This window comes from Neovison vison, chromosome 3 (assembly GCF_020171115.1).
Source record: "Neovison vison isolate M4711 chromosome 3, ASM_NN_V1, whole genome shotgun sequence".
NCBI lineage: Eukaryota > Metazoa > Chordata > Mammalia > Carnivora > Mustelidae > Neogale > Neogale vison.
Genome location: NC_058093.1, coordinates 223,529,060 through 223,544,602, shown reverse-complemented (window position 1 = coordinate 223,544,602; position 15,543 = coordinate 223,529,060). Strand labels below are relative to the sequence as shown.

The following is a 15,543-nucleotide window of genomic DNA, read 5'->3' as shown; positions in this document are numbered from 1 at the left end:
TGGAGACTCCTATAAAATTTGACTAAAGAAATAACTTTCACGGGCGCCTGGGTGGCTCAGTGGGTTAAGCCGCTGCCTTCAGCTCAGGTCATGATCTCAGGGTCCTGGGATCGAGTCCCGCATCGGGCTCTCTGCTCAGCAGGGAGCCTGCTTCCCTCTCTCTCTCTCTGCCTGCCTCTGCCTACTTGTGATTTCTCTCTGTCAAATAAATAAATAAGATCTTTAAAAAAAAAGAAATAACTTTCACGTTTCATGAAAGATAAATACTACTCTTTGAAAAAAACAAAGTTCTAAAGGGCTGTAACATTTTGTCAAAACATGGGTTTTTAAAACAAATTAATCCAAAAGAAAAGTAACATTTGAAAACCTCAAAGCACAATACTCATTCCACTGTAGAACAAGGTGGTTAGCAGCCTGTTACAGAATGCAATCTTTGGCATACAATACTTGTAAAATTGGTATAGAGGTTTTACATTTTCCTTTTATGAAATGACACAGCAACATTTTCTCCATGAAGGGGAGGAAGGGGATGCAGAAGCTAAGCAGGCAGGCTGACCACACGCCAAGAGGCTGAGGAGGCGCAGAGGCTTCCAGACCTACCCTGCACGTCCAGGCCACACACACCACCTGCCCCGCCGGGAGGGAGCAGAAAAGGCACACTGAGTTCTAAGGGCTCCATTTCACAGAGGGGTACCTATCTGTCTACATCACAGAAGATGGCACTTCCTTCTGCTGGTGACCTTTACCATTTGTTTTAGGTTTCAGAAGTGGGGAAGAGGGACACCTGGGTGGCTCAGTTGGTTGGACGACTGCCTTCGGCTCAGGGCGTGATCCTGGAGTCCCGGGATCGAGTCCCACATCAGGCTCCCAGCTCCATGGGGAGTCTGCTTCGCTCTCTGACCTTCTCCTCGCTCATGCTCTCTCTCACTGTCTCTCTCTCTCAAATAAATAAATAAAATCTTTAAAAAAAAAAAAAAAAAAAGAAGTGGGGAAGAAAGTTTGTTACAAAAGAAGTTCCAGTACTGGCTGGCTGGGAAAGATATGGATATGAGGGAGAAAAGTTGCCGGGGGGGGGGGGGTGTTGCAGTGCTCAACAGGAACCAGAACCTGAATCTTGCTGGAAAACTTTCAGCCAATGGCCCTGTCTGCTTGCGGGAGTATAATGAGCATCTGTTGACATGTTAATACAGCAAACACAAGGATAACTCTCCTAGCCCAATTTGGCAAAGCAGAGACACAGGGATCTGCAGGTTCAGAAGAGGGAATGCAGGAGTCAGGCTGGACAGAGAGTGAAGAGCGTAAGCGCCGGTGGTGTTACTTACGTGCGCAGGGAAAGGCTGGAGTCTCGTCCTGCTCTCTTCGGGGTGGTTCACTTCTCCCATTGGGAGATATGGTTTCTGACCTGATCCCGTCTCGTACATGGACATGGGCCTACTGCCCCGGGCAGATGGACGTCGCTTTAAGGAAGAGTGGTTCGAAGTGTCTGTGTACTCAGAACCAGTTTGCACCTGATAAATATTGGTTGTGGCCTGTTTCCTGAGGTTCAAATTTTCACTCTGGAGTGTTTGAAGCTGAAAGAAATGTTTGGCAGTGGGACGGTGTTTTTCTATAGCAAGCAGAAAAAGCAAACACCAAGTAAATGCATACAACTACCAGCTTTAAACAGTAAGAACAGTAACAGCTAGCTGGGTTGAAAGTTACAGGCAACTACAAACAAGAGCTCACTCTCCTAGAACGAGTGACACAAATCAACTCACTTTATCACTCAAGCAAATTAAACAGGCTTTATTTCTCATTGCAGAAAAGTTATAGTTTGGACTTTTTAAAAACAAAATGTCTAACCACTTAAAAACTGGTCATGGTGGGCCTAGGAAATGTTTGCAGGCAAGCCAGACTCTGGATTCTTCTAAGGCTGTTTCAAGCAAGAGCTTGAGATCATGAAGATTTAGGTAAGCTGCTTTTCAAATGAGCCCTGAGCAATTTGCAAATGCCAAAAATGCCAGCAGACACCATGGAAGCAGCACAAAGATAACCGGAGTTGCTTTGCAAAGCAAGAAAGACAGTGGAGTTCAGCTTACAAAAAATCAGATGGGCTATTGCTTCCCAAAAAGCCAACAAGAAAAATTATGATCAACAAATTTTTATTACAGAATACTCTTGATATTCCAAACAATTTAGAACTTCTTTAAAAAGAGAGGGAACCGAATCATGGTACGTTTGCTATATTAACATATCACAAAGAAAAATGGAGGGCTATCAAACTACGTTAACATCTTCGTCTGAATGTTCCATGTAGCACGCTTGCTTCCCTCTGGTGATCGATCAGCTTTCAGCCAGGGCCGGAATATTTGGCCTCTCTCCTTTGGCTTTGTCACCCAAAAACGCGACCTTGGCGGTGTCAGCTTTAATTACTCTAATCTGCCTGGCACCACCCTATTTTAGTTAGAGGCTGTCACTTGGAGACCCTGATTGCTCCTTCCATTCCTCACATGCAGGCTGCTTCATGGCGTTTGATGAGTTAGAGTTAAGGGATCAGCAAGGAATCGGGTTACTCCTTAGCGTCTGGTATTTGAAACACAATTAACTGAGTCCCATCTGCACAGTGTCCTTCCCCTCTGGTGCTCCTTCATCTTCCAAGACATTTTATAAGCTGGGTGTGGTGTAAGTCCAGCTGTCTACTCTTTGACAGAGACTGTAAACTCTGACCAAATTCCCCACCGGGGCCAAGGCTTAAGTCCGCAAGCAAATATATTTGCACCAGAAGATCATTACTTTTTCAATAGTAAACCCATTCAGTGTTAGGAGTTACTTTCAATTTTTATTTAGAAAGCACCGATCTGTGAATTATACACCAATAGTGGCTGCTCCTCTTCATTAATTAGCATCTTTTCCAAGCAACTGTTAAATATGAAAGATCAGATATAAATCACGCTACTTTGTCAACTATATAAATACAAAAACTTTTACGTAACTTTGAAATAAGACCAACACATCTTTGCAAAATAAGCAAATTCTACATAATTTACAGTAATAGCACCAAATTTTGGGGACAGTCTGATTTATACTGCCTCTGCCACAGAAATACCCTAACTTCTGTTTTTTCCAAGGATGATCCACTAAGGAATGATAGAGTGCTTCTACACCACAAAGGCTTACGCGGTATAACTTCTATGTGCAACTCATTTCCTAATGAAAGAACAGCTGCAAAGTGACAAGCAGCCACTGAAAATTCCTACATTCCAGGATAGAGACAAGCAGAAGGTGCCTGTCAAACTATTTATTAGTGAGCCCATGTCCTAAAGGGAAATGGACACAGTCCAGAAAGTGAGAAGCAGAACCGCACACGCCCCTCCATGAATGACCAGTGTGTCTGGTCATGTGCCTGTCTATGTAAAAACCTTCTCTTAAGAGTTTTTTAGGTAATGCCTTGTCAAAAATGAATGCCTTGAAATCTGAAACTTCAACTTAACACTTGTCATGCCTCTAAAATATCCAGGGTGGATTTTACTTGAATGTGTTTGAGAGCACAAGCTCCTTGTCTTGATTTTAAAAAATTTTAGTCCTCAGTATTTAGAAAGTTGTCCTAGAATAAACTTGATCGATGCTATCTTAGTAAGAATCAGACTATACATGTTTGTTTGGAAGGAGTGTAACAGGAAATGAGAAGTTACAGGTAATCCAATAGCTCCAGAAATCAAAAGCATTTCTAAGAATTGAGGAGATAATCCATGAGCAATGGCAAATAATTTCACTTTGCATTTCTTAATGCAATTTTTCTTAAAGCAAATGTGGCATTTGCTTTCAGAGATATGGGGTTATCTCTGGCAATTTCTACAAATACTAAAGGAGCATTATAAAAAAAAAAAAGAAAAAAAGTGATAGTTAGCAGACCGATTTACACTGGCAAAGTCAGCGTGTTTCAGAAAAAGTCACCTCAACAAAAATTATTAGTTCAATTAATGGGACAAACCGTAATTCATTAAACAAAAGATATTTCAGAAAAGACAGAAGTGCAAGCCCTGTATGATACAGCAGAAGGGCTCTTGGTCTACCCTGTTCACAGTTGCACACCAGCCCTTGATAGAGCCAGGCTGGCCCAGAACAAAGGGTGAATTAAAATCTGGTTGATCTACAGACAGTATTACAGGTTTGGGGCCATTTATCCAAAAAAAAAAAAAAAAAAAAAAAAAAATCTAGAACTCCACACCAAAAGAATCCTAGACCAAGCCCCAAGCGAGAGTGTACTGCAGTGTCCTTCCCTGACAGGCAGAGGGGACAGACCTCCTTCTTCTAGTTCCTCCGGCTTCCTTTAGGAGACGTGACTGGGAAAGCCCAGCCACACAGGGAGTGCACCTTGTCCTCTGTTCCTGATAATGATTCTGAAATATTACTCTTCAAATGGCAGAATTAAGACCCAGATACATACTTTGTTACTCTGTTTTGTTTCTATTTAAGGGACGTGCACAAAATCTGACAGGGACAGCCTTCTCATAAAGAGTTGCACACATAATCCCCCTTTAAGCATATTCCTTGCTACTAGTAGCCACGCTCCTTTTAGGGGAGAATACATTCATGTATTTCTGTCTCTCCCAAAAGGCAGTGAACGAGAACATGCCAGGCAAGTGGGATTGTCTCTTACTAGTGTACAGCTCTCACCACTACAAACGGAAATGTTTTCTTATATTTATGGAGTCCCTACCCCACGGCAGGCCCTGCTCTAGGCTCTGAGGATACCCTAAATTAGTAAGTACTGGGGATGTGGGGACAAAGCTGCCAGAGCTGGGTGGGTAACAACAGAATATGAGTGAGCAGGGATGGCACCCTCTGCATGGAGTGCTGAGAAGGGCTTCTGCCTGCTCTGTCTTCATGGTGTGGTTCTTTAGAATGAGCAATAGGATGGCGTGCATCCATGAGGGGCATCCACATTCCCAGGAAGCACGGAGCAGTGCAAGGGTGGCTGCAACTAGGTTCAAGTGCCTGGGAAACTCACTCTGGACTTATTTCTAATCAAAACCACTTCATTTGAAATATCCAAATACATACTGGTTCCAAAAAGCTTGGCCCAAAGGTTTTTAGGTCTGTTACAATAACTGCTTTTCTTCCCTCTGCCCACCAGCATTGTGCCTGGGATTCTTCCTTATACTACAGGGTTAAAGAGTCAATCATCCTGGCATTTATTAACATGTTACCTTTTTCTGCATAATTCTCAGCTCGTCACTCAAGTTGTTATTCACCTTCATTAGCTGTTGTATCTTGGCCTCAGAAGCCACTAGAGCGTTTTTGACCTCCATAAATTCCTGCACAGTGACTGGTCCATCTGATAAATCTGAATCTAGGCTCTAAAAATAAATTGGGGAAAATGTTCACAATCTGAGATGATGATAACATGCAAGACTCATAGCTAAAGAATTTTAAATTCTGACTATGCCAGCTGGACTGTAAAGTTAATCAAAGCAAATCAAGGCTTCTGGGAGGAACACAAAAATAAAACATAAAGGTAGGGTTACTATAATATCTGAAAAATATCAGAGTCAATATTTTCTAACAGAACAGGGAGTGTGGCCACAAATCTAGTCTGACGAGGACTCTCGGAGCATCTGTCTTGTATTGCCGGTCTGCCTTCTCTTGCTCATTCCTTTTTCCTTTTTTCAATACATTCTTTCAGTAATTCCTTCATTCCAAACTATTTGTATTGAGCATCAGGCAGTATTCTAGGGACTTGGGATATATATATAAAAAAGAAAATAGACAAAGATTACTGCTTCCATGGTGTTTATATCCCAGCAGAGTGGGAGAGGGACAAAATAAAAATAAGTGACTATCTAGTATGACAGCAGATGACAAGTGCTGTGGAAAACAGAGAAAATGGAGCAAGGTGAGGGGCTGGGGAGACAATTAGGGGTGAAGGTGGGTGCCTTTTAATGAGACAGGTGGGATAAGCCTTTGGGTAGGTGAGATATAAGTAACAGCTAGAAGGACATCAGTCCAGTGGCTGTCTGGAGGAATGTTCTAGCCAGCAGCAGAGCTTAGCCAGAGGGAGCAGGTGTGCAAGGCAGAGAGGATGCCAGCTGGTAGGATCCCATCATGACTTTGGCTTTTGGTCTGAATCTGGTGCTTCTGGGGACACTAGGCAGGGGCATATCAGATGGGACAAGTGACTCTTGCTGTCCCCTCTGCATTCCCTGTATCTACCGATGGCACTACCCTTCTTGCAGTTGTGTGAGCTGGACAGCTCTGGACACATCTTCTGTAGGTCTACGTCCCCACTTCAAACATTTGAACTTATTGCTGAGACCTGTTTATCTGTCTTTGTCCATTCTCAAACGTTTGCTGGGCTCCTCTGGGGCGAGATCTGGGGCAAGGTCTTGGGGACTCAGCAGCAGGTGGACCAGCAGGCCTCCGCTGCCTTCTCCTTGGGTCCATACTCCCTTGGCTACTGTGACTTCCCTTCCATCTGGACCCTCTCAGCATGGGCTCCACAGCGGCCTCTTCAGCAGTGCCCCAACGGGGTTTCCTTCCTTTGCTCTCTGACCTACCAAGAACCGTCTTCCCCAAAGAGAGGAACCCAAATTGCTGACTATCGCCCCCCTGCCCTGCCTAAGAGGTTCCTGGGCTCTACACTGCCTGCCAAGGTGGGGACTCTTCCGTCTGAGGTCATGTTCCTCCATGGCGTGACCCCTGCCCTCTGCTACAGTTGTGTGTCCCAGTCCTTTTAGGCTGTCTCTACCAAAAGCAGGTCTGCAAGACATCCTCCTTCACCTTCTCTCTGCCTAGATCACCCTCCCCTGCCTCCCCACACACCTAACTCCATGCATCCTTTAAGGCACATGTTGACAAGACACTTACATAGTGCCCCCGAACACTTGTCCTTGCCAACAAGTTGGGTGTCCTCTCACATCCCTACCCCTGGCTTCCATGTATCACTTTGTACCGCTGACTGCAGTTCTCTCTCCTAACAGGCAGGGGGCGGCCTCACAGGAAAGGGACTGGGCCTCATTCAGGAGAGTATGATCCAGAGAAGTTACTTGACAAACATTTACTGAGGGAATAAAACACATCAGCCCCTCCTCACAAGTTTTATAAATCACAAACGAGGTAGGACTGTGATTCAGCAATCAACTTAGGGACACAGGATCCCCTATTTTAAAACGATTTACCTTGCTGGCCCAAGCTAGAAGTAAACCCAACTTTACCTCCAGAGCACTTTTCACAGTGGTTTACAAATAAGACTATTTTGCAGGAGGAAAGATTCCAAGAAGAAACATATTCTCCCTTTCTGTGTGCAATGTGTCACCTCACCTTCTGCCTGTTTGCTTTGCTTGCAGTAGCTTCCAGATCCGTGTCTTCATCTGAGGCCACACTGTCATAGTCTGGCTGGTCATTGTCTTGACTCTCAACACTGTGCTGGTTACTGATTGTTTTCAGTATAAGCTCCACATTGTCTATCAATAGAAGCAAATAACTTTTCTTCAGGCTTAAAAAAACCTTTTTCCCCTAAAATCCACTGGGAGGAGTTTTGGGTTTAGCCATTTAAAGACTAAAAGAAAATGACAGAAATCCCAATGTTATAGTCACACTAATGTAAACATTACAGGGCAAGTTATCAACCAGACAGAGGGCCTAACGTCAACTGCACAGAGGAATTTCAGCGTCTCTCTGGGTCACTCACCAAATCTGGGCAAATTAATTAGGTGGTTTATGAAAGTGCTGCTCAGACGAGGAGGTAGGTTCCCGAGTTTCTCATCATTCCAGGAGACAGAGTGTAGTTCCAAATCAGGGAACTAAAGTTGTAACTAATATAAAATTAACCGTGATTCAACTGTAACTGTAACTTGTTTACAAGGTAATGTCACTGTAAGGACACTGTTAAAATGGAGCCTGGAAACTTGCTGCTCAAAGAACAGGCTCGCTGGCATTTAGTCCTGACTGCCAGAGAGAACCGAGAAAACAGAACAACCCAGTGGACAGACACACGTGCACACCAGGGAGGTATGGCCTACAGGGGAGCAGGGAAGATTCTAGGCTCTAACACATTTTGAATAAAAGATTTCACAAATTATCCAAGTCTCTTCCAACTTCTCTGAGGCAACTAACTCAAGGTGACCTCTGATTTCCAACAGGAATTTTAATTTTTCAAATTAATATTTAAAATGGATGTATCATCTGAATTACAGAAGTAATACTCAATACAGAAAATCTGAGGTATGCCTGAGTGGCCCAGTTAGTTAAGCATCTGCCTTCGGCTTGGGTCATGATCCCGGGGTCCTAGGATCGAGTCTGGGATCTGGCTCCTTGCTCAGTGGGGAGCCTGCTTCTCCCTCTGCCTGTTGCTCCTCCTGCTTGTGCTCTCTCCCTCTCTCTCTGATAAATAAATAAATAAAATCTTAAAAAAAAAAAAGGAAAGAAAGAAAAAATTTGAAGCTAGTGGTAATCAATCATAGCTGTTGATTTATTTTGGTCTACATCTCTCCGGTCTTTTCCTAAACACATAAAGAGTCCATTTTATCACTTGTAGTTGATATGGTCCCTAAAGGTGTGAAGACTGAATTAGCAAATCTTGAACCACTGTTCCAAGAGGACACACAGGGGTAGGTTCCTGCCAGCCTTTGCTCATGTTTTTGTCCACTGATCAATATGGAACCTTACTTTATGTGTGTTTCTGCTTACACACCATTTTTTATTTTCATTTTTAAATTTTTTCTCTTTTTGAAACATTTTATTTATTTATTTAATTCACAGAGAGAGAGAGACAGTGAGAGAGGGAACACAAGCAGACGAAGTGGGAGAGGGAGAAGAAGGCTTCCCACTAAGCAGGGAGCCCAATGTGGGACTGGATCCCAGGACCCTTGGATCATGACCTGAGCTGAAGGCAGATGCTTAAGGACTGAGCAACCCAGGCACCCCAATTATACATTTTTAAAAAACATTTATTTAGGGGCTCCTGGGTGGCTCAGTGGGTTAAGCCTCTGCCTTTGGCTTGGGTCATGATCTCAGGGTCCTGGGATTGAACCCCGCATCGGGCTCTCTGCTCAGGAGGAAGCCTGCTTTCCCCTCCCCCTCTGCCTGACTCTCTACCCTCTTGTGATCTCTGTCTGTCAAATAAATAAATAAAATCTTTTTTAAAAAACCCCCAAAACAAAAAACATTTATTTATTTGAGAGATAGACAGTGACAGAGCACGAATACTCCATACTGAGTTTGGAGCCTCCCATGGGGCTCAATCCCACAACCTATGAAATCACAACCTAAGGTGTGCCTGGGTGGCTCAGTCGGCTAAGTGTCTGCCTTCAGCTCAGATCACAATCCCAGGGTTCCTGGGATCGAGCCCTGCGTCAGACTCCTTGGTCGGCAGGGAGCCTGCTTCCCTCTCTTTGCTACTCCCCCAACTGTTCATGTTTTTTCTGTTAAATAAATAAATAAAACCTTAAAAAATAAATCATGACCTGAGCCAAAACCAAGAGTCAGACGCCCAACTGACTGAGCCACTCAGGTGTCCCTGTTCAGACACCTTTAATATACACTGTTGATTCATTAACAGTGAACTCACAGCCAAGAGCACTAAAACCCATGTTTGAATAAAACTTATCTAACAGGTATTTTCTCCATAAGGCACATCACAGCTTTCTTGTGCTAAGGAGCCCCAGAGAGCACTACGAACTACGCTTGGGGGCCATTTTAAACAGCAGAATCATCAACAAAATGCAGAAAAATGTAAAATGTGGTACTAAGCAGACCTAAAAAGTATGACAGTTGAGACAAAAAGACATACAAATGTTTTGTTCAATTTTAACCGGGTACATGAGTTTTGGGCAACTCAAATTTTTTGCCTCTCTTCACATGTCCGTAAGTTGCTATGAACGTGCTGATTTCAAAGTTACAGATAAGTTTTAGTAGATGAATTTGCAAATATGTGATCTGAAATAATGAGGATTATGTATTTACACAGTACTTAATGCAGTATATTTACTTGTACATATGTATGTGTATAAATGTTTTCCTTACAAAATGGGGATTACATTAAATACTTAAAAAAAGACTAATCTATTCCTTTATGTTGTGTCATTATACATTCTTTGGGGGGGAAAATGTCTGCATTATTCAAATATGTAATTCTATTATTTGTTTCTAATGTTTTCAAAAAAGTATTACATATTCTCACAACAGCTCTGATTATTTCCCCTCAAATAAGTAGAAATAGTAGTATCAAATCAAAGAGTATATACATTTTGAGATTTCAAATTTATGTATCACTGCACCTTCACCAAAATTTAGTAGATTTTCTTAGAATTTGCTTATTCCTGGTTGAGCCAGTAAAATCAAAAACAAACTAATATCAGTTAATGAACTGAAACCTTAATTTTTATGGTATGTATTTCTTCTGTTTAATGTTTTATAATTAAAAATGTATTACTTCTATAATTAGAAAAAGACCAAGAAGTATATAGTAATAGAGATGGAGAAGAGTGTGTTCTTAAGCACAGAGCTAGGATGTGGAGCTACTAAGCTAGACTCAACAGGGCATCTTGGAAATAGGGCTCGGTGCTCTCTACATAAACCACAATAATTCTTACTATAGACATCTAAAATTTATAGTAACAAATTTTATTATTTAGCGCTCAATTCTGTTTGTAACCAATAACAGGTGAGCTGAAGTATCAATCAAGAAGGCTGATTTTTCTTCTGCCCTTTAATAAGACCTAAGTCAGACTTATAGGTTAATTTCAGGATGCAATTTTATAGGGAAGATAGGTGATCTAAGAGGAAAAAACATACTGGACAAATCTGAATAGCAGTTAACAACCCTGAAATATTTATAATTTATCAGGGCTCAAAAGGGTAAATTTTTCATGATAATTGTTTTAGTTAATTTATAATTCTAAATTTAATACTTGTGTCGAGTTTAGAAGGCCAAAGAATCAAATTTTAGCAGCTTGAAACAGTTACCTTTTGAACCAGAAAGAGGACTGCCTTGCTGTCTCCTCTTGGCGTCACTGAGAATGTCGATGACCAGTGTGGCAAACTCATGGGCGTTAAACCGAGCGAGTTTCTGTCTGCCCTAAGAGAGGAAATAATTGGAAATATTCCCTAATGTGAAAACATACACATGGATATTCACATAAAACCAATCACATTGTTAGACTTGAGTAAGACTCCCAAGCAAAGACTTCCAAGTATGATCAAATTATCACTGCAGTCTAGGGGAGGCACACACATCAACATTTTCCTTGCAAACAGGGCAGAACCATCTACACAAGAGAACTAAATAATACCGGGTGCATTTATTTTTGTGAACAAAACCAAAATATTTCTACCTGATGCTTTTTTCCCCATTATCAATGCAGTTTTGAAGTAGACCCAGTAATGAATTACTGATTTGGAAGAAAATTCAAAATTTCAAGATAAAGTTATAGTCTAGATGCTGGAACTCCATCATTATATATAGCTGTTAACCAATAAAAATTAAAAGTCCTTCCCAATTTTCTCCTCCTGACAGAGGCTTAGGCTGTTTTCAATGCTCTATTATTTTATACAGTGCTTTTATGAAAATCACTATGCATAAATCTTTATTTTTATTTTACTAGCATACATTCCCAAATAAGGATTATGTATGGGAAACGATGGACTTAATTTTGAGCCTTCTAAAATCAGTTAACAAATCACTTTTCTGAAGTCTACAGCAATGGAAACTCTTATCTGTAGCGTAAGAAAGCCCATTTTCCTATATCCTTACCAGCCTGAGTAGTTGATTGATGAAATTTTAATGAATGCCTTTAGGCTGCTTTCTTAGATCACTAGTTAGGTTAAACATTTTTTTTTTTTTAAAGAGGTTAAACATTTCTTCACATTTGTAAGCCATTTATATTTCTTCTGTGAATTATTTTATATTCTTTTCTAGTCTTCAATTTACATTTATTGCTCTTCTTACCAATTTCTTGAGGTGTGTGTGTGTGTGTGTAAAAGATATTAACTTTAATTAATCAAAAAATTTAAAATACCTAGCCTCGGAAAATTAAATACCACATCAGCCCTTCCCAAAATACCACCACTGGTTACTTCTCAGACTCGGCCACTTGCCTGGTTCCGTGTTGAAGAGTACTCGGGATTGACCGGAAGGAAGGGGACGACAGTTGTCTCGGTTACCAGGGTGCTGTGGTTTTGCGTGGCAAGCCAGACTAGCCAGAGGAAAGAGCCAGAGACAGAACCTTATCACCACAAGTGTGCCACTGCTTCTCTGAGAGCCACAGCTCGGGCGTCACGAGGGAAACTAGGGGAAGCACACTCCAAAACCAACATACACAAAAGTAAATGTCGACAACATGCAACAACAGGACAGTAGAAGTACCGCCCACCAACAACAGAAGCTTGTAAGAGAAAGCCACACTTTCAGTCACCTGCATCGGTCTCTCGCCTGTCAACTTCATCATACACATCCATGGCAAGTTCTTCAAACAAATGATTACTTAGCTGCAAGTGAAAAAAAAAATAACCAGGAACACAAGGGACAAGGATTAACACTGGGAGAATGAGTGGGCACTGTGACTTATTCACCCTTTAATCTCCAATGTCTTATCCAAAGCCAGTGCTTAGTAAATACCCACTGTCAAACAGACAATAACATTTCCAGAATAGTACAGATCCTCTAGAAATATCTGCCTCCCACAGCAGCCTCACTCCTTTGTGACAAGCAGACAGGGGTGTGCTATAAAGGAGGGCAGAGTCATCTGAAATGCAGGGTCCAGTTCTCGACTCTCTGACCCTTTAAAGTCCCCTCTTTTGCTCTTGAGCATCTGTCGGTGCCCACAGATAGAAAGGATCCTAAACCCATGGTGGGACAGAGATGCCAAAACATGCCATTTTCAGAATGTAAAACATGCCACTACAGAAACCATCACCCAGTCTTCAGTAAGCCACTTTGCTATATTCTTCAGGAAGCAGGCCTCCAATCCCGGAAAGTACTCAGCACCCCCCACAAATGGCAGCCTGTCTAATCAGCGTGCCGTGCAGTGTCAGCCAATAGAATAGTCTCCACGCCAGCAGGCAGCCACTGGGATGGGAAGGACAGCTGGGTCTTCCTCAGTCCAGTTGAGGCTAAGCCTCCACCAGGATGGCTCCAGGTCTCTGCACTCTTTTCCTCATAAAACACATCCTGGGGCACCTGGGTGGCTCAGTGGGTTAAGCTGCTGCCTTCGGCTCAGGTCATGATCTCAGGGTCCTGGGATCGAGGCCCGCATCGGGCTCTCTGCTCAGCAGGGAGCCTGCTTCCTCCTCTCTCTCTGCCTGCCTCTCTGCCTGCTTGTGATCTCTCTCTGTCAAATAAATAAATAAAATCTTTAAAAAAAAAAAAAGACTCATTGGAGGAGGAAATTTCTAAAAAAAAAAAAAAAACACATCCTGATGGTTGGTGGCTGTCACTTTTTAGTTGACACTGAATCTTATTCCTTACTGCGTTCCTTATGTCTACCCACAGTACCTGGCCCTGAGATGGGGCCCAGTAAATATCCAGTCACACAGTGACCAGAAGGAATTTTATGTGGCAATTTAAAAGGCTGGCTAAACAGACCTCATAGGAGCTTGTTAAAATGGGTAGACTGTTGGGTGAGAGAAGCAGGATATACAATCCTATAATTAAGATTCAGCTTCCATTTTAAAAAAACGACATGCAGGGGCACCTGGGTGGCTCAGTGGGTTAAAGCCTCTGCCTTCAGCTCAGGTCATGCTCCCAGGGTCCTGGGATCGAGCCCCACGTTGGGCTCTCTGCTCAGCGGGGAGCCTGCTTCCTCCTCTCTCTCTGCCTGCCTCTCTGCCTACTTGTCTCTGTCTATCAAATAAATAAATCTTTAAAAAAAATGACATGCATATAAAATAAGAATCAGAACATATCAAAATATTGAGCCTGAATCCATTAAGAATATAGTGAAAGAAGATGATTCCCCCTGTCCATTTTCCACATTTTCTCTTGTGTGCTAAATTTATATTTATAGTTGAAAATAAACTCTAAGAGTCTTTTGCTGGATAAAGTAATGAGGGACTGGGTACTTGAACTTGCCTCTTAAATATCCAGTCTCTTCCCAATAAGGGGCTACAAGCTAAGGTTATTATTACTCAGTAACTACAACAGCAAGACTGAAGGCTTTCATCCCAGGCACTGTGCTACTATCATCACATTAATACTCACGACACCTCTATGAAGACAGGAACTACTATTATCCTACTTTACAGACAAGGAGACTGAAGCACAGAAGTTAGGAGCTTGCTTGAAGTCACAAAGCCAGCAAGTGATAGACACAAGATCCAAGTTTTAGTCTCTCCAATGTTAACACTTACTAATTTAAGAAACATATTAGTCTTCTATTTCTCTCAGCTGGAGAGAGGGAGATATTTTAGGATAAACACTGCAGTGGCACTGGTCCAGCTGTCCCCCGTGAGGGGGAGACCACGGGGTGGGGTCAACAAGTAATAACAGCAGTCCATCCTCAGGGAGCATTTCAGATCTGTAGCCGCTCATTGATCATTAGCTCCCTTTCCAGGAGAGGATGCCAAGACACGGAGAGGTTAAGGAGCTTGTCAGAGATGAGCTCTGTACCTGACCAGTCTGAGCCAGAGCCCGAGTTCTTGAGAGCTATACTCAACTTTGTTCCGTGTATTTATCTAGTGCCTGCCACATGTTGGAGATATGACCAACCTAACCCCAACTTTTGTGCAGCTCTCTCAGCACAGCAAATGTAGGTCAGTCAAAGGGAGCTGGAGTATTGCCAATAATGTTTGTATTATTTAAAATAAAAATTGGCTTATATACTCTAATTAAAAGGAAATGAAACTATTTAGTGCTATCTGATTCCAAAGCTTGTCATCTTAATCATCCTACCATGACCTCCTAAATTTGAGAAACGTGGTAAAACACAGACACACATAACCACAGATACAGAACACAGAGACACCAAATTGCATAAAATACATTTATTTCATAACACAGTTAAATACTAGTAATGATAAATTCATTTTATGTAATATTTAGTACTTAATATTATATGAAGTGTTAGTAAAGGGTCTTCTGTGAAAAGAGGAACAAAGAGAAAGTTATACATTAGGGGAGAGGCAATTTCAGAATCAGGCTTGGGGAAACTCCCTTCTACACCAGGTGGTCAGATTTCAGCTACTTGAATGACAAAAGGGCTGGAAGCCCGGAAAGCAGAACACTGCAGAAAGAGAAGATTCCCAAAGAGGATCTGAAGGTGGTCTCGGAGAGTGTTAACCCAAAATGGAATAAATACATTCACACATGTGTACATGTGTGCACACACGCAGGAGGAACCAGATGGAAACCAGGGCAAAAACTGAATGGTGGGCACTGGATGATGCCCTTCAAGGTCATGACAAGAAGTTAAGAATCTTGGTTCTGATCCAGAGAGCTATGAGAACAGCCCAAGGCAGGCAATCTGGTGCTTGAGGCAGCGGGGAAGCACCCTGGTGAGGCCTCATCTGTGGGGATCAAACTAAGAGGAAGCTGCCCAGAGAAGCTGATCTGTTGGGCCCCTGACTGAG

General features: G+C 42.3%; 1 protein-coding gene across 17 annotated transcripts in view; it reads right to left on the bottom strand.

Moving 5' to 3' along the window:
- GIT2 (GIT ArfGAP 2) overlaps nt 1-15,543 on the bottom strand; it is a 58,804-nt gene that overhangs the window by 20,633 nt on the left and 22,628 nt on the right. For 6 of the 17 annotated variants that reach the window (XM_044244056.1, XM_044244060.1, XM_044244057.1 and 3 more), the window contains 6 exons: nt 12,393-12,465; nt 12,076-12,173; nt 10,945-11,056; nt 7,300-7,442; nt 5,190-5,339; nt 1,323-1,571 (listed from right to left, as the gene is read on the bottom strand). In XM_044244056.1, the coding sequence (XP_044099991.1) occupies nt 1,323-1,571; nt 5,190-5,339; nt 7,300-7,442; nt 10,945-11,056; nt 12,076-12,173; nt 12,393-12,465 (825 nt within the window). The other 11 variants (XM_044244063.1, XM_044244065.1, XM_044244066.1 and 8 more) reach the window with 5 other exon arrangements.